This window comes from Barbus barbus (genome assembly GCF_936440315.1).
Source record: "Barbus barbus genome assembly, chromosome: 24".
Lineage (NCBI taxonomy): Eukaryota > Metazoa > Chordata > Actinopteri > Cypriniformes > Cyprinidae > Barbus > Barbus barbus.
The window spans coordinates 10,641,936-10,660,848 of record NC_136752.1 but is presented as its reverse complement, the minus strand read 5'-3'; the positions used below and the strand labels follow the sequence as shown (position 1 = coordinate 10,660,848).

Sequence of the window (18,913 nt, the reverse complement as noted above, 5' to 3'; positions counted from 1 at the left end):
ACCACCTGAAGCTGTGATTCCTTCTCATAGATATGGTGTGGAGGGACACCACTCAACATCACCATACAAGACAGCAGTCCCGCAGGAAACTGAACACAGAAGCACTGAGGTGCTTCGTCAAACTCCGTGCTGAGTGAAGCTGTGATTCAAAGACTACCAATTCTCTGAGATGTTGGCTACTGATATGACGTCCTTCTTAAATCGTATTATTATACATCCTATTATTAATAAGTCACTGAAGACTACTGTGGCTGTCAATCCTTAAATTATGCACTGAAAATTATACTCTAAATATATATATATATATATATATATATATATATATATATATTTGAGTAATATTTAGAATTTTAGGGGCATATAATGCCTTTATGGACTACATAGTTCTTGTCCTGCATCACGTGTATATAAAATTATGTAACGTTACAGGTCTAGGGGCAGGATGGGTGAGTGAACATTTTAATAATCACGTTATTTTTCCATAATTAAATCATTTAATTAGCACTTGCTGTGATCAGGCCTGACACTTTAAATCATACAGAAGATTTAGAACGATCAAAAGCTTCTCATTCAAAAATGGTCGGCCTTTCTCTCTGGCGATGTTGATTGGTTAATGAGAATCGCATCTTTTAAACTATCAATCAGATTTTTTAAATTATTGTAATACATTCCTTGAGGTTCACTTGATGTTAAATAAAACAAACCCTCATTATTATTTTCAACCCTCATTCTGACCCTTTGGACGAAATGATCCGTTTTTAGGTGGTTGCTCCAGTAAAAGACTGACGAAAAACTATTCTATTATAGATCAGTTGTACCAACGCCTCAGTAAGTGTTTAAAAAACATTATCCATACAAAACTGACACTTACAAAGCATTATGAAATTGTTTACTATGGCTTGCAATGCATCTGCTGTCTGATTCAATACAATTGACTGCTCCATCTTTTAACGTTTCTTGTGTGAACTCTACATTCGGTACATTATGATGTACCTTGCTCACAACACAATCTGCAGTCAAATGCCTCGAACAAACACCCGATGCGATTCGGGAGGCCTACGCAATTAAAAATAAACCATCTGCTCCTTCTCGATACTCGTGTCCTTCCCAAGTCTGTAGAGAAACGCACACAAATGTATGTACTATGCAGCCATAAGCGACTAAACGCATTAAGAAAAATGACCGTGATTTCAACTGAGGGGGGCCTATAATCAGTCCGTTCCCAGGGCACCTCTGCTTCATAATACGTCCCTGGAACTAGCATAACAATAGCATTACAAAGACAGACTGCAATAAACACCAAATGACAACTTACATATTTTATATTCTCACATAAACCTGCCCTGCCGAAACCCCCCCCCCCTAGCTAAAACCAGCCTAGGCTGGTCAGGCTGATTTTAGCTGGTTGTTCCAGCTGGTCTCCCAGCCTGACCAGCTAAGACCTGCCCGGCCAGCTGGGAAAGTGGCCAAAACCCCCGCCCAGCTAAGACCAGCCAACCAGCAGGGTGGTCACAGCAGTTGGGCCGTTTTGTGGCCTTTCCTCCACTTCCATTTCAAACATGCATAAGGTGAAATGAACTACCTATGTTTTAGTAATAATAAAGATGCCAGACATTTTGAATCATTGATATTTTTATTATGTTTCTCCACAGAGGGTCAGTCTGGTAGCTGAGCCCATCACTTACAGGAATGAGAAGTGTTTTCCCTAACATCTCTTCTCTCACACATCTACCCACAGCACATACACAGCTTAGTAATCTATTACAAACCGGTTAATGTGATGTGTATATGACCGCCCTGTATGACAATTACACATGATTATGGTGATCCACTGACATGAACATCTAGTGTGTTTTTTTTTGTGTGTGTTTTTTTAAGTTACAGTTAGTGTGGCATGGACATCACAATTAGTTTGGCATGGCATCAGGGGAACTTGGAGAGCAGGAACCTGTGCGCTCTGGACTTTCTCTCTCTCTCTCTCCAGGCAGATCAGCAAGCACTAGTGACATTCACAACAACAACTGCAAAACAGCCACAAGTTACAGGCAATATCAGACAGTGGAAGTCGAAGGTCAGATGTGTGAGAGATACGCTGACATTTCTCCGTTTACCTGCTCTGTCTCACTGGTAGAATTTGATCTCGGCATCCACGCAGTCGAAGAACAGATCCCCGAGCTCCTGGCCCTGGATCTCGCCCCTAAGCATGGCCTCGATCTCCTCAAGACACTGAGACTCCAGGTATCTCATAGTCTCCTGTAGAGAGACTCCAGCATCCTGACACACACAAACACACAGGGAATATTGCAGATTCAGTATGAGAGCAGTTCTGGCATAATATTTGATGACTACAAAAATAATTTCCACTTGTTCGCCCTTTTTAGCAAAAATATGGGTTACAGCAAGGCACTTACAATGGAAGTGAATATAGCCAAACTATTGCTGTTAAAATACTCTGTTTCAATAATATAGCCACAAGACATAATCAATACGTATGTTAGCAAAATCCCTTTTAACATTTTCTGTTATATTCAATTTTACAACTTTGTTGCCATGAAAACAATCTGCCATAACCAATAAAACCCTAAAACTCTAGCAATAATTTAAACAGCTTTTTTTAAAAACCTTTTATAAAATCAAAATCTATTATAAATTTTAAAAAGGGCCCCAAACCACTTCCATTTTAAGTACACCACACTTAAACATTTATTTTTTATTTTATTTTAAGAAATTGAGGGACTATTTTTCTTCTTGGTAATTAACATTATGCCACAAATGCTGTTTTCAGAGCTTAACTTGTACTGAATTGAATCCAGAATATTCCTTTAAACACCTGTAAAGCTTGGCATTAAATAATATCTGAATTTAGTTTTTTTATTAATTAGTAAAAATTGTGGAGTTGCTGATATAACTGTATAACAAAATTCTTTATAACAGTATAGCAGACTGCTTATATAAACTTTATATAAAATCAGTTGTCACTCTGTATCTCCCTAATAATGTGTCTTTATTATGAATTTTACTTTTTACATTTCAATTGTATTGTGGGGGAAAACATATAATGCAATGTAATACAATGATAATTGACAGATAATATTCTGATGCATCATATTTGATTCTCACATTTAACATTTTTAACTAAAAGTGATGCATGGATAATTGAATAAATAAATGAATTGAATAAAGTTGCTTAATTCCAAGAAAAGTTAATCTTGAAATATTTCTAACAATATAAAAGTTATTCTTACATTTACTCAAAAATCACTGAAGATTTCAAGCAAAAAGACACTTGAATCACTGAAGTTGGACAGTTTTAGAAGATTGTTCAGAAAAGTTGATCATGTTGATAATTTCGAGGCTTTAAAAATGTTTGTATCAAATGTGATACAATAGGCTTTATAATTAATGTTCAAAAGCTTAAGAAAACAAACCAAAAAGCATTTTAACAATAAAAAGCCTTTGTTCTCCATTTTCTCAGACTTACAGGACTGGTCAGTGCCATCTGGTGGGCTTTGTACAGCTCGTGTTTCCGGTCCACCTGGTGCTGGAATCGAGGCTGTGTCCTAACAGGATCGTCTGGGCCGTACTGAGGCGACATCACCATGCTGACGGACCTCATGCTCTCCGAGAAGATAAAAGGCTTAAATACAGACCTGAAAGAGAAGGATCAAAGTGTGACGAGTTTGCCCTGGCAATGTAGGTTTGAGCTGATCTTTCAGGGTCACACCTGGAGGGGTCGGGTGTGGCAGTCAAGAAGTGAACGCAGGGCATGTCTGGGCTGCGCGGGAGGATGGACACCATGCTGCCCGTAGTACAGAAGCCCTCCGAATCCATACAGATCCCGCTGGCCTTGTCCCTCAGGATGCTCATCATCACCTCGGCCGTCACCGAGCCTGTGGAGAGGGGGGAAAAAAAACTGTGTGGCAGGTACATATGACAGACAATTTTAAAAGACCTTCTTCAGACATTACAACAACATATGATCAGATGTCATATTTCAGGTATAAACTGACATGACAGGTGTGTTATATTGCAAATAGCATAGATATAAAAGTTTGGAGTCAGGAAGATTTTATGTTTTTCATACAAGTCCCTTATGCTTATCAAGGCTGCATTTATTTGATCACAGTAATATATTAAAATGTATTTTATTCATGTGATGAAAAAGCTGAATTTTCAGCATCATAACTCCAGTCATCAGTGTCACATGATCCTTCTAATCATTCTAATATGCTGACTTGCTGCTCAGGAAACATTTTTTATTATTACAAATGCTGAAAACAGTTGTTGTGCTGCTTAATATTTCTGTGGAACTTTCACGATTCACTGATATTCAGAAAGTTCAAAAGAGCACTGACCCCAAACTTTTGAACGGTAGTGTAGATTAGATAACGACAAATGAACCAGTAAAACCGGCAAGTCAGAGTAATATCTGTAATTGTGCAATTATGTATGTAATAAAAAATAATGCAAAAAGGGCATGCATTGCACACCCCAAAATAACAATAACATATTCTATCAATTTTAATAATAAAACAAAATTAAATAGCATATTTGTATTCTATAAAAATATATAAGGTATAAATTAATGTATTGTAATAATTATAATATTATAATATAAATATAGGAGCAGGATACAAAAAAAAACAAAATTATTGAAAAAAATTAAAAATCACTGGACACCACAAGACTTTAATAAGTAGTGATATTTTGAGCTACTGGAGAGAGGAAAAAAAAAATAAAAATTTGCTAGCTCAAATAGAACTAGTTGTATAGCAATTCAAGTTACATGATTAAATATAAGCACTACATAGTTACATCCACCACATTCAGTATATAGAACACGCAGTATTTTTACAGAAAATTATTAGAAACTGAAAAGACAAAATATTTTAAGTAAATCAATGTCATAATTAAAAAAAGTCAAAGTTTTAGTTGTCCATGCTTTTACTAATAATTACTAAAAAAGCAATAAATGTAAGTGCAGTGTCTAAACAGTAGATGGCAGTATTCAACATTTTAATAAATATACTCTTCAAAATAGCAAAACAACTCCGGATAGCAAGAGTAAGGATATAACTCTGCATCTTACTGCAACCAAAACACTTCAAAAACACATTTCCGAAACTTAAATATAACACTGACGTTCCCTGTTGTAAACACAAGCCCACTCTTCAGTCATGTTGGCAGAGTAAAGCAAACGTACCGTTGTGCTGCTGGAGCAGGGCTGTGCCGCCCATGTAGCGCTGCTTGGCCATTTCCATCCTGGCGGGGGGGTTGTCAGGGCTGAAGACAGCAGAGAAGCTGAAGTCCCCCTCTCCGCTCCACCAGCCCTGAGCCTGAGCCACAGCACGCAGCTCGGGATGCTCCTCACAGATCTCTGTGCCTATCGTCAGCTGGTTAGAGATGTTCTTGACTCCCTCTGACAAAAGAAATAACCTCCGCTTTATTTTTAGAGATGGATTTTTTTTTAGATATAAGACTATTATATCAATACATTAGATGTTTTTTCCTGATATAGTTATTGTACAACATAGATATATAATATATGGGATTTAAAATCTAACATTGCCTGTAAATAAATAAATAAATATATATGTAGGGAGTGTTATGTGTGTGTGTGTGTATATATATATATATATAAAAGTTAATATTAAGTTAGTATTATAATAAAATGTTAATAAATGTTAATATATAGTTTTATTAATCCTCTGGTGCGCTGTTTTTTTTTTTTAAGTACGAAATTAATTTGGTAATTATATATATATATATATATATATATATATATATATATATATGAATGAATATGAGGGAGAGAGAGAGAGAGAGTGTGTTAATATATATACAGTGGCCTCCAAAAGTATTGGAACAGTAAAGACAAAATTGCTCTGCTGGCTGTGGAGTCAAGACATTTACAAATATGATTAAAAGATGAATATGAGACAAAACTACAGAATGTCACATTTTATTATTGGGTGTTTCAACAGATGTTTTACCAAATAAAAAGAACAGCACTTTTAGAGTTCATCCCACTCATTGATGTGAGCATAAGTATTGGAACAGTTGCCTCACAGATCTTTCTAAGTGATCAGCTGTGTCCTGTTGCATTAATTCTTCAGATATTAAAAGCAGGGAATGTGTCGTATCAGTAAAATCCATTACTTCTGTATTCTGAATCCTGCAATCGATGATGACACACACAAACCAGGATAAAGATGAGGGAGCTGACTTTGAGAGAAAAGTAAGCAATTTGGATGCTAAAAGAAAAGAGGAAGTCAGTTAGAGCTCTAGCAAAAACAAAGGGCATGGAGAAATCAAGAGTTTGGAAACCACCAGCGACACCAGCAACCAACAACTACCTGGTCGGCTGAGAAAACAACAGTAGTTGATGACAGACAAATCATAAAAGCTGTGAAAATGAATCCTAAAAGACGTGTCTGCAAAATCACCAACAACTTCCAGAAAGCTGGGGTGATGCTCTGACAGTTTACTGTCCTCAGGAGACTTTGACACAGAATTACAGATGCTACACAGCAAGATGCAAACCTCTGACCAGCACCAAAAATAGAAAGACAAGATTAGATTTTGCAAAAAAGCACAAAGGTGAGCCAGAAGAGTTTTGAAACTGTGTTTATGGACCAATGAGACAAAGATGAACCTTTATCTAAGTGATGGGAAAGCAAAAATGTGGAGAAAAAAAGGGAACTGCAAATAATCCCAAACATAAAGCCTCATCTGTAAAGCATGGTGGAGGTGGTGTCATGGCATGGGCATGCATGGGTGTCTCTGGAACAGGCCCTCTCAACTTTACTGATGACTTAATGTATGATGACAGTAGCAGAATGAATTTGGAAGGGTACAAAACCATCTTGCCCTACAATATTCAAGAAAATGCCACCAGATTCATTGGGAAGTGCTTCATATTGCATCAGGACAATGACCCAAAACACCCTGCCAGTTCAGTCAAGGAATTTATAAGAGCAAAGAAATGGAAAGTCTTAGATTGCCCAAGTCAATCTCCAGATTTAAATCCAATTGAACATGAATTTCACCAGCTGAAGAGGAGAGTAAAGGCAGAAACTCCCCAAAACAAGCAACAATTGGAATTGGCTGCATTAAAGGCTGGGAAAAGTATTTCAAAGGATGAGACCAAGAGTCTGGTGATGTCTATGGGTCACAGACTCACTGCTGTGATTGTGCGCAAGAGATCTGCAACTAAATAATAGCTTTTAATCTTTTATATCTGCCTTATGTTCAACTGTCCCAATACTTATGCTCACATCAATGAGTGGGATGAACTCTAAAAGTGCTGTTCTTTTTATTTGGTAAAACATGTATGTGTTGAAACGGCTAATAATAAAATGTGACCATTCTGTAGTTTTGTCTCATATTCATCTTTTAATCATATTTGCAAATGTCTTGACTCCACAGGCAACAGAGCAATTGTGTCTTTACTGTTCGGATCTGGAGAGATTCTGGATGAAGGAATGGTCTCTGATCTCTTGTCAGGTGTTCTCTAACCTCATCAGGCATTATAGGAGAAAATTTAGAGCTGTTAAACTGGCAAATGGAGGTTTCAAAAAGTATTGAATAAATACTCATATTCATCTTTTAATCATATTTGCAAATGACTTGAGTCCACTGTGTGTGTGTGTGTGTATGTATGTATGTATGTATGTATGCATGTATGCATGTATGCATGTATATATATATATATATATATATATATATATATATATATATATATATATATATATAGAGAGAGAGAGAGAGAGAGAGAGAGAGAGAGAGAGATATTAAGTTAATATTATAATAAAAGATTAATAAATGTTGATATATAGTTTTATTAACCCTCTGGTGCTGTCTTTATTTCTTAAAAAAAAAAGGAAAATTTTGTTATATATATATATATATATATATATATATATATATATATATAAATAAAAGGGACATGATTTGAAAAGGTTAAATGCTTCTGAAAGAAATAGTTCATGGTGAGAGTAAAACATTTTTTTGAAAATATATTTTATATTAAATTTGAAAATAGTATTTTTGTGCATTTTTCATAATAATAAACAAACTTCTGTATTTTTTGTTTTGTTTCTTTTTTTTACTTTAGCAATAATCTGTCAAATTCATCATTTACCAAATTAATTTATTAACCTTTTGCATATTAACTTTTAACTGTTTACCAGGATACAAAATAAATGTCCTTCATTTTGAATCTTTTCAGACATATCCCGAAACACACATACAAAACTCAATATAGCTATCTTTGTGAGGACATACATTGACACAATGCAATCTCTAGCTCCTTACCCTAAACCTACCCATCAGAACTGTGCCTCACCCAAACCCTTCCCTTAAATCTACCCTTTACCCCATTATAACCTGACCCCTAAAACCAAGTCTTGACCCTCAAACAGGCCTTTAAAGGGGTCTCAGAAAGTGAGGACCGGCCAAAATGTCCTCACTCCGATTGTCAAAAACTCAAACCAGCCCTCACAAAGATAGCTGTACAAGTGTACACACACACACACACAAATTAACCTGTTCACCACTGACCATGAATCCTCTTTCCTCACCTGTGACTTTCTGTGCAGCCCAGAGTTTCCCAGCAGTCTCTAGGACCCAGGCTTCCTGTCGGTCCACTAGTAAGAAGGTATTATGGTAGCTAAAGGGTTCGGCCGTCTCTCTGCAGGCTCCACCCTGACCGTGCTGCTCCAGCAGACCTGTGATCACATTCAGTGCGGCCCATGCGCTGTCCCCGCGCTCCAGACCCAGCCTCAACACACACAATATACATCAGCTGATCAACTTCAAGACTAGAAAGCAGGAAGATAAAGACGTTTGCTTGTTTTGAGCTCACCGAACCAGGTCCATTCCCAGCAGAGCTTCTTCTGGATCCACAGCCTGCTTGGTCCAGACGGCCTCATTCCCAATACAGACCCCGTGTTCATTAGCCCCCATCTCAGCCCCCCAGAGCCAAGCGGGCCTGCTCAGCACAACCGCATGAGTCTGCTCTGCTTGAGGAATGGAAATGTATGTGCACTACATGGAAAAGGAAATCACCTGTAAATCATCTATGGATTGGCCACAACTCCAGATTTTAGCTCAGCAACCACATATTTGGAGGAGAAAATATGAAACATATATTGAAATATATTTTAAATAAAAAGTAGGTATTTTAAATACCAATGAACCATAATGAAAAAGTCAGTTCACCTCCACTGTAGATCCGGGAGCGTGTGAGGATGCAGGGTAATACACCACCTCCTGCACCTCATCTCTCGGCCGGTCAGAGTTCTTACCAAATATCACATAATCTTCTTTTGAACCCGGAGGCAGAGATACAAAACAGTCACATGACCAAGGCGGTTCAGCCATCCTATATCAAATCAATGCATAAGGATCAATGCGATGGATCGTATTCAAATGCCAATAACATACCATTGCACAATGGAAAGAATAGCAGTATGGAAAAAGGACTGAAAATATGAAATGCGTAGGCTCAGATACCTAGTCAACAAAAGAAGAAAATATAGCCAACAATACATTGTATGGGTCAAAATTATAGATTTTTTCTTTTATGCCATAAATCATTAGGATATCAATTAAAAATCATGTTCCTTGAAGATATTTTTTAAATTTCCTACCGTAAATATATCAAAACTTCATTTTTGATTAGTAATATGCATTGCTAAGGACTTAATTTGGACAACGTTAAAGGCGATTTTATCAATATTTAGATTTTTTTGCACCCTCAGATACCAGAATTTGACATTACATTTTATTATTTAGAATGAAAGGATTTTATTGAAGAAGAAAAAAACATGGAGTCTGAGTCTGCAGACTTCTGGTCAAGGGTCATTTTCATTGGTTTTTCCAATAATGATGACTGCGCGTTAATAAAAAAAACCTGAAAACATTTTGTTTGTTGTTGGCGTCAAACAACAACAACAATCATATGCATTTATTTAAATGCAATAACATAAAACCAAATTTTACTAAAACTGACGTTCATGGCTGAGCGTGTCGTGCAGGTTCGTGTAGCAGTAGTTGACAGGAGAGCTGAGGATTACTGTGTTAGTGTTAAGTCTCTTATCGCCTGACCTCCATTTCCCCGATTCTTCAGATGCACGACTGAATCAAAGCTGCTTTCAAACAGTCCTAAGATCTGAATGCATTGTTTTAGAAGAGATGATTTTAAGATCTGATAGTCTATTAATGGCCTGTGTCTGATAACGGATCATCAATATAAATATGCAATAAAACTCATGCATCAAAATTAACGCGTGACATCCACGTGCATTGTTAATTTGGCTTTCAACAGTGCTACTCTTAATAGTCTAGCGCACGTTCGAGTGTATTTGATGAAGTTATTATTACCTTAATAAGCTCCAGATCTGTCAGCGAGCCTGTGAGAGGCAGGGCTGAGACTGATCAACCGGCTGCGGCACACACTTCAAAATAAAAGTCCTCTTAACACAGCGAGTCCTATCTTAGTGAGCTTGATCTGTGAGTGGCAGGGGAGACAACAAGGTTGCGAATGATCAACCTGCTACTGCACACACTTCAAAATAAAAGTCCTATGACTCCACTGAACCGATAACATGTACATATTAACCAGCAGTATTGCAACAGCAAATGTTTTGACAGTATTTTGAAGAACACTTTATAAGGACAAATAATAATCCACAGAACTATGAATATATATGTTTTTGTTATTATTTTGGAATGAATGTAAAATGCTTAAAAACACTAAACTGATGAGATTATTATTTTAAATCTGAATAAAATAAAAACTAAAAAAAAAAAAAAAAAATCACATGAGCCAATATTTTATTCACAATAGAGCATAGATAATATAACAAATGTTTAACTGGGAAATTTTAAATTTTTATGCACAAAATGAGCTCATTTCAAATTTGATGCCTCCTACAGGTCTCAAAATAGTTGGAACAGGGGCATGTTTACCATGGTGTAGCATCTCCTCTTCTTTTCAAAACAGTTTGAAGACTTCTGGGCATCGAGGTTATGAGTTTCTGGAGTTTTGGTGTTGGAATTTGGTCACATTCTTGCCTGATATAGGTTTCCAGCTGCTGAAGAGTTTGTGGTCGTCTTTGACATTTTTTAATTTAATGATGCGCCAAATGTTCTCTATAGGTGAAAGATCTAGATCGCAGGCAGGCCAATTCAGCACCCGGACTCTTCTACTATGAAGCCATGCTGTTGTAATAGCTGCAGTATGTGGTTTTGAATTGTCCTGCTGAAATGCACGTCATCTGGAGGGGAGCATATGTTGCTCTAAAACCTTTATTTACCTTTCAGCATTCATAGTGCCTTCCAAAACATGCAAGCTGCCCATACCATATGCACTTATGCACCCCCATACCATCAGAGATGCTGGCTTTTGAACTGAACGCTTATAACACGCTGGAAGGTCTCCCTCCTCTTTAGCCCGGAGGACATGGCGTCCATGATTTCCAACAAGAATGTCTAATTTGGACTCGTCTGACTATAGAACACTTTTCCACTTTGAAACAGTCCATTTTAAATGAGCCTTGCCCCACAGGACACGATAGCGCTTCTGGACCATGTTCACATATGGCTTCCTTTTTGCATGATAGAGCTTTAGTTAGCATCTGCAGATGGCACGGCGGATTGTGTTTACCGACAGTGGTTTCTGGAAGTATTCCTGGGCCCATTTAGTAATGTCAATGACAGAATCATGCCGATGAGTGATAGTGTTGCCTGAGGGCCCGAAGACCACGGGCATCCAACAAAGGTCTTCGGTCTTGTCCCTTACGCACAAAGATCTCTCCAGTTTCTCTGAATCTTTTGATGAGGTTATGCACTGTAGACGATGAGATTTGCAAAACCTTTGCAATTTGACGTTGAGGAACGTTGTTTTTAAAGTATTACACAATCTTTTTACGCACTCTTTCACAGATTGGAGAGTCTCTGCCCATCATTAGACTCTCTAAGTCTAAGACATCTTTTTTATGGCTAATCATGTTACAGACCTGATGTCAATTAACATAAGTAGTTGCTAGATGTTCTCCCAGCTGAATCTTTTCAAAATTCCTTGCGATTTCAGACCTTTGTTGCCCCTGTGCTAACTTTTTTGATACCTGTAGCAGGCATTAAATTTGAAATGAGCTCATTTAGTGGATAAAAGTTCAACTTCAACATTTCAATATTTATGTTCTCTATGTTCTATTGTGAATAAAATATTGGCTCATGTGATTTGAAAGTCTTTTAGTTTTCATTTTATTCAAACTTATAAAAAAAAACATCCCAACAATTCCGGAATTCGGGTTGTACTTAGTTTTAATAAACAGAATAATTACATATGTTACTGTAAAAATAGAATATAGATTTATTCTGGTAGTGTAAAACTTTTGAACAGAATGAAGACGTGTACATTTTTCTTATTTTGCCAAAATATCTTTTTTTTTTTTTTTTCATTTAGTACTGCCCTTCAGAAGCTACAGAAGATAGTTACATGTTTCCCAGAAGACAAAATAAGTTACATTTACCCTGATCTTCAAATTTAAAACGTTCTCACCCCCCCGGCTCTTAATGCACTGCGTTTCCTTCTGGAGCATCAGTGAATGTTTGAACCTTCTGTAATAGTTGCATATGAGTCCCTCAGTTGTCCTCAGAGTGAAAAGATGGATCTCAAAACCATACAGTCATTGTTGGAAAGGGTTCAAATACACAAAAATGCTGGAAAACCAAAGAATTTGTGGGACCTAAAGGAGTTTTTCTGAAGAACAGCAGGCAGTTTAACTGTTCAGAACAAACAAGGGACTCATGAACAACTATCACTAAATGAAAAAACAGCTGTGGATCATTCAGGTAACAACACACTATTAATAATCAAGTGTATGTAAACTTTTGAACTATTATTTTCTCTTGTGGACTATGTAAAAATGTTGTGAAATATCTTATTCAGGTCAGTGCTAAATAAACAATAGCATGCATTTTGTATGATCCCTCTTATTTTGGTAAAATAATTAACATTTTGCAGACTCTGCAAGGTGTATGTAAACTTTTGACTTCAACTATATATACACATTTGGACAGATTAATTTTTTTTGTAATTGCACGTCATCCCCTAGTTAGGTGGCTACAATTACACAGAAATGGACAAATTTTAATTATCACTCAGTGAGTCATTTAATTGTTTATTACTATGTTTTTAGACTTCGTCTTTAAAGCACATTAAAATGCAAATATTCATGTCATTTATAGTGTAATCCACACACACGCCAAACTGACTGCATTCAGCTTTATGGATACATCTAAGAAAATCTGGATAAAAATCTGTGCAATTTAAGACTTCGTAATCCGAAAACCATTAATATAATACAAGCTGTGTCACTGTACTATTTTATGTCTGTATATGATATAGCTGCTTTCATGGGTTTTAATGCTTGTACTATAGTGTGAAAGTACTAAAAGACACTGAATAAAGACAACAAAGTGTTTATTTATAAATTCACAGTTTCTAATGGCACTACACTGCTGTAGTTACAATTGGAAAAACAAAAAAGCAAATACTGTGCAGTTCGACCTCACAGATTATGAGATTTCATTTGGGCGCCACCTAGCGGACATTTAAATAAATCAGGCATCCGCCACTAGAGGGCGCCGTACTAAGGAAAGCCTGGGGCGAAAAAGCACTTGTACAAGGTTTGGTGTAGAAAACAAAGGCATGTGGAGTTCTCCAAAGTGCACAGGAGAGACACGCAGAGGTCTCTTCTCACTGGTGTACTGGAAAGAGTCATCAACACACACACACTGATGAGAAAACATCCACAAATTCCACAAGCATATATCAGTTACCATTCAAAAAGGAGAAAGGTAGTGAAACATTTTAAAGTGAAACATCATGGAAATCACAGAGATGGTCCATCGCATGCCATCCCAATCTTTCCCTTTTATTGAAATCGTGATGTGAATTCAGTCTCTAAACCCCACAGTCTGAATAAAGGTCAATGATGGGATCGCCTGCGTGAAAGAAAACACTTACAATCTTACACAACACACAGATCTGACACTGAAACTCCACTGGGATGACAAATGGTCTCTTGAGTGCATTAAAAACAACTAAGAAAGCAGCGAACACACACACACACACACACACACACACACACACACAGAAAGTGGGCCATTGAGTGTGTGAAGAGAAGATGCTGGACACACACATAATCTTTACACATACATGACAGATAGGACAGACCAGACGGTTGCTTTGCTGGACTCGTGCATAATATTTGCACAACAATGAGAGCTCACCTCGAATCCAGTAACCCAAAGCTCGTCCGAACAGATCCAGCGAGAAAGAGCAAATCACTGAGCCAATCAGATGTACAACATCTCCATGATCACGTTATGAGCATTAGAACGGATTTATCTGATGCTTCATTTGATTTAAGAATTGATTTGAATGCAAAAAGCAGAATCCAGCTTTCTCAAATCAGAGTGCGCAAACTTTAGAGAACAGGAAGATGTTGTCCGTACCATTTGTGTGTATCTGTAATAAATCTCTTACACGGAGGTTGAAGGGGCCACTGTATCTCATATATCACATGACCGTGATCTCATAGAGCCCGGGTCACATTTAAATAAATAAATACATAAATAATTACCACTAAAATAACAGAATGTCCCCACCAAACTCCCGGTGTACATATAAAGCGTGTAAAAATGTCTTTTTTATGATGGCTCCATTAAACACAAAGAAAATGAGCTGTAAACATGCTTGAGATGCTGTTGGGTATCACAATATGAACATGTTGATATGAATATATATATGTATGTATGTGTGTGTGTGTGTGTGTGTGTGTGTGTGTGTGTGTATGTATGCGTGTAAGAGAGAGAGAGAGAATGACTGTTCAGGCCCAGCCTGGACTCGTTGGTCAAACTAGATCGTGATTCGAATAGTAGAGAAAAAAAAAAAAAAAAAAAAAACCTTAATTTGGCTCTAAACGAAAAAATAATAGAATTAACATGGACTGAATGTGTTCTTCATTCAGCTCTGTTCACTGGATTGAAGCCCTGTGCTATGTGACATCACTGGTCCCACAAACCAACCACAGACAATGACTAGCGTGCAGTCACACACACTCACATATGCTAGAATTACATATCCAACCAGGAAGGAAAAAAAGAGCGAGTGAGAGCGTTAAAGGGACAGTGAAAGAAGAAATGGAGACCTGAGGGTCATGTTAGTGTAAAGAAACACGTTGAATGTTGTGGGTCTGCCATCTGGAATCGGCCTAAACTCCTGGTCTACAACATCAAACCAAGTCTCATTCATACTTGCCAATGTTTATCAGTCCCTTCCCCAGAAGGATTAAAAAAAAAAAAAAACTTAAAGGGAATAACGAAAATGATCCAGAATGGGTAAAAAAGGCACATAACCAAAGTTCAGAGAACCAGGATGTAGTGAAGACGGCGTCAGGATCAGCACTCACAATAAAATCTCGAAACGATGGAATAAGAAAAAGAAAGACGGTGGGGTGAAAACTCAAACTCGTCCCGTTACAGCTGTCCTTCCGAATGTGGCCACGCCCAGATCCACCTTTCCCTTCATGAGCTCCTCCAGCGTGGGCGTGACTGTCACAGGAAGTGGCAGTATCTCCCCCACGTGCCGGGCCTCCTGCTGCTCAGCGTTCTTGGACTTGCGTCGTTTCAGAGACCTCTTCTCCATTTTGATCGTGGTCGGCGGGGGCTCGCCGTTGCACAGGGTGGGGTCGTGTCCGTTCATGGAGGGGGCGCTGCTGAAGGACTCCTCAGACAGTGTTGAAGCGGAGCTCTCGGAGCTGCCCTCTGATGCACAGTCCCTGGACAAGCAGGTGGATGCGTAGCCGTTGCACGTTGACGGCAGGAATTGAAGAGAAGATGATGATGTTTCACCGTTGCATCTGGACTCACCGTTAACACCCGTCGCTGAGGGGATGGAGGCCCGGAGCGTCTCCACTCTGTCCCCTCCTTTTGTCTTGCAGCGTTTCTTCTGAAAGACACAAACAGTGAGAAATTATTTAATGTCTAAATGATGCATTCAGAGGGGTAATTAAACACCTAAAGCCAGGTTAACCGTCTTTGTGCTGAGTGAGTATAAACAAATCTACAGTATCTCACAGTATCCCTCACATTTTTGTAAATATTGTATTATATCTTTTCATGCGACAACACTGAAGAAATTACTTTTTGCTACAATGTTAAGTAGTGAGTGTACAGCTTGTATAACAGTGTAAATTTGCTGTCCCCTCAAAATAACTCAACACACAGCCATTAATGTCTAAACCGCTGGCCACAAAAGTGAGTACACTCCTAAGTGAAAATGTCCAACTTGGGCCCAATTAGCCATTTTCTCTCCCCGGTGTCATGTGACTCGTTAGTGTTAGAAGGTCTCAGGTGTGAATGGGGAGCAAGTGTGTTAAATTTGGTGTTATCGCTCTCACACTCTCATACTGGTCACTGGAAGTTCAACATGGCACCTCATGGCAAAGAACTCTCAGGATCTGAAAAAAAGAATTGTTGCTCTACATAAAGATGGCATAGGCGAAGATTGCCAAGACCCTGAAACTGAGCTGCAGCACAGTGGCCACGACCATACAGCGGTTTAACAGGACAGGTTCCACTCAGAACAGGCCTCGCCATGGTCAACCAAAGAAGTTGAGTGCACGAAGTCTCTTCTAAAGATGATGCACAAGAAAGCCCGCAAACAGTTTGCTGAAAACATGCAGACTAAGGAGATGGATTACTGGAACCATGTCCTGTGGTCTGATGAGACCAAGATAAACTTATTTGGTTCAGATGGTGTCAAGCGTGTGTGGCGGCAACCAGGTGAGGAGTACAAAGACAAGTGTGTCTTGCCCATAGTCAAGCATGGTGGTGGGAGTGTCATGGTCTGGGGCTGCATGAGTGCGGCCGGCACTGGGGAGCTACAGTTCATTGAGGGAACCATGAATGCCAACATGCACTGTGACATACTGAAGCAGAGCATGATCCCCCTCCCTTCGGAGACTGGGCCGCAGGGCAGTATTCCAACATGATAACGACCCCAAACACACCTCCAAGACGACCACTGCCTTGCTAAAGAAGCTGAGGGTAAACGTGATGGACTGGCCAAGCATGTCTCCAGACCTAAACCCTATTGAGCATCTGTGGGGTTTCTAACATCCACCAGCTCCGTGATGTCATCATGGAGGAGTGGAAGAGGACTCCAGTGGCAACCTGTGAAGCTCTGGTGAACTCCATGCCCAAGAGGGTTAAGGCAGTGCTGGAAAATAATGGTGGCCACACAAAATATTTACACTTTGGGCCCAATTTGGACATGTTCACTTAGGGATGTACTCACTTTTGTGGCCAGTGGTTTAGACATTAATGGTTGTGTGTTGAGTTATTTTGAGGGGACAGCAAATTTACACTGTTATACAAGCTGTACACTCACTACTTTACATTGTAGCAAAGTGTCATTTCTTCAGTGTTGTCACAGGAAAAGATATAATAAAATATTTACAAAAATGAGGGGTGTTCTCACTTCTGTGAGATACTGTATATACATAGCGGCGAACACTTTATCAGGCACTAAGAATAGAAATCAAGAAATGATAAAAACAATACAAATCACTATGACCATGTGATGACACACATGAGGGCAGAGAACACAAGGGATCATTTGTGGAGAAGCAGAGGCCTGTTCACACCAACATAAATGTTTGGAGCATTTGAATAAACATCTGTTTATGCATCTGTTCAGACAGACATGAAAATCTGCATGCAGTCATTGCAACGGAATTCTTTTTTTTATTGCAAGGTGTTCTAATCTCTTTTTCATCACAGGGCAACAAAAACTGGCCAACTAAGATTCACTCTTTTGGTTGCATGCACAGAGATTATTTGGCCAAGTGACAGCAAACAACGTCATTGTTAACTAAAAAAAACAAAACATTGTTACTTGAAATTAAATAAACGTGTCCATAATCATTAAATAAAATGAAATGATTATGGAAATTAATATAAAATAATAAAAAATATAACTTAAAAGTGGTAAATGTTGCTTTGGCAAGAAACTGAAATAAAACAAGTTGAAGTTGAAGTCTTAGAATAACTAAAAAATAAAACATAAATAAAAATGAAATACTATATAGACATAAAAAAACAATAAAAATGATTTTTAAAATTAAGTAATTGAAATAAAAAATTATGGTGAAAACAGAAAACAAAACTCTATAAAATATCAACAAAAATTGAAATAATATATCGATGATATTAAAATGACACTGACAACTGAATAATAGAGGAAGATTTGTCTCTGTACTCTTGTATTTGGTGTTGTTTGATTAACACTATAGAGATGAAAACATGCAAATACTAGTTGACGTTTTAGCAAAGCTTTTTCTATGAGCATCACTTAATGCCAGGGAGTGAATTTGCATTTTTATTGTGTTTTTTGCGTTGGAATGAACAGACAAATTGCATGTGAAAATCATACCAAATGTTTTAGCTGAACATCAGTATTGGTCTGAACAGGCGTTTGCTATTAGATCATAAAGTTATACTCAAAACAAAGTTATTCTTTGGGGAACAAGCTAAACCTTGACTAAAACCCAAGTCAAGACTCTTACAAAGTGGTTCTTTTGAATAAATTGGTCAAAAACTTAAACTCATGTGTTATGGGTTTGAATAATTTTTATGACTTATTAAATGGGATAGGTACAGACTGACTAACTTTTCATCATTAGCATACTAGAAATGAACTGTGACTGTTTTGTACTTAAAGGAATAGTTCACCCAAAAATGAAAATTCTGTCATCATTTACTCACCCTCAAGTAGATCCAAACCTGTATGAAAGTCTTTGTTGTGCCGAACACAAAGGTTTGGAACTACTTGAGG

At 37.9% G+C, this 18,913-nt stretch overlaps 2 protein-coding genes across 4 annotated transcripts in view; both read right to left on the bottom strand.

Annotated features, from left to right (window-relative positions):
* Positions 1–1,618: 1,618 nt before the first annotated feature.
* LOC306843421 (secernin-2) lies at positions 1,619–10,548 on the bottom strand. Its single transcript, XM_079374916.1, has 9 exons — positions 10,387–10,548; positions 9,223–9,385; positions 8,867–9,048; positions 8,583–8,782; positions 5,204–5,419; positions 3,725–3,890; positions 3,482–3,650; positions 2,112–2,274; positions 1,619–2,021 (listed from the first exon to the last, which is right to left on the bottom strand). The coding sequence occupies exons 2-8, from the start codon at positions 9,382–9,384 to the stop codon at positions 2,122–2,124; spliced, it is 1,248 nt and encodes a 415-aa protein (XP_079231042.1). The 5' UTR covers position 9,385; positions 10,387–10,548; the 3' UTR covers positions 1,619–2,021; positions 2,112–2,121.
* Positions 10,549–13,476: 2,928 nt separating this feature from the next.
* The window catches only part of LOC306843448 (SUN domain-containing ossification factor-like), a 53,795-nt gene continuing 48,358 nt past the window's right edge, over positions 13,477–18,913 (bottom strand). For all 3 annotated transcript variants that reach the window (XM_079374965.1, XM_079374963.1, XM_079374964.1), the window contains one exon: positions 13,477–16,024. In XM_079374965.1, coding sequence (XP_079231091.1) covers positions 15,539–16,024 — 486 coding nt within the window. In that variant the 3' untranslated portion in view covers positions 13,477–15,538. The remainder of the gene's footprint in view (positions 16,025–18,913) is intronic.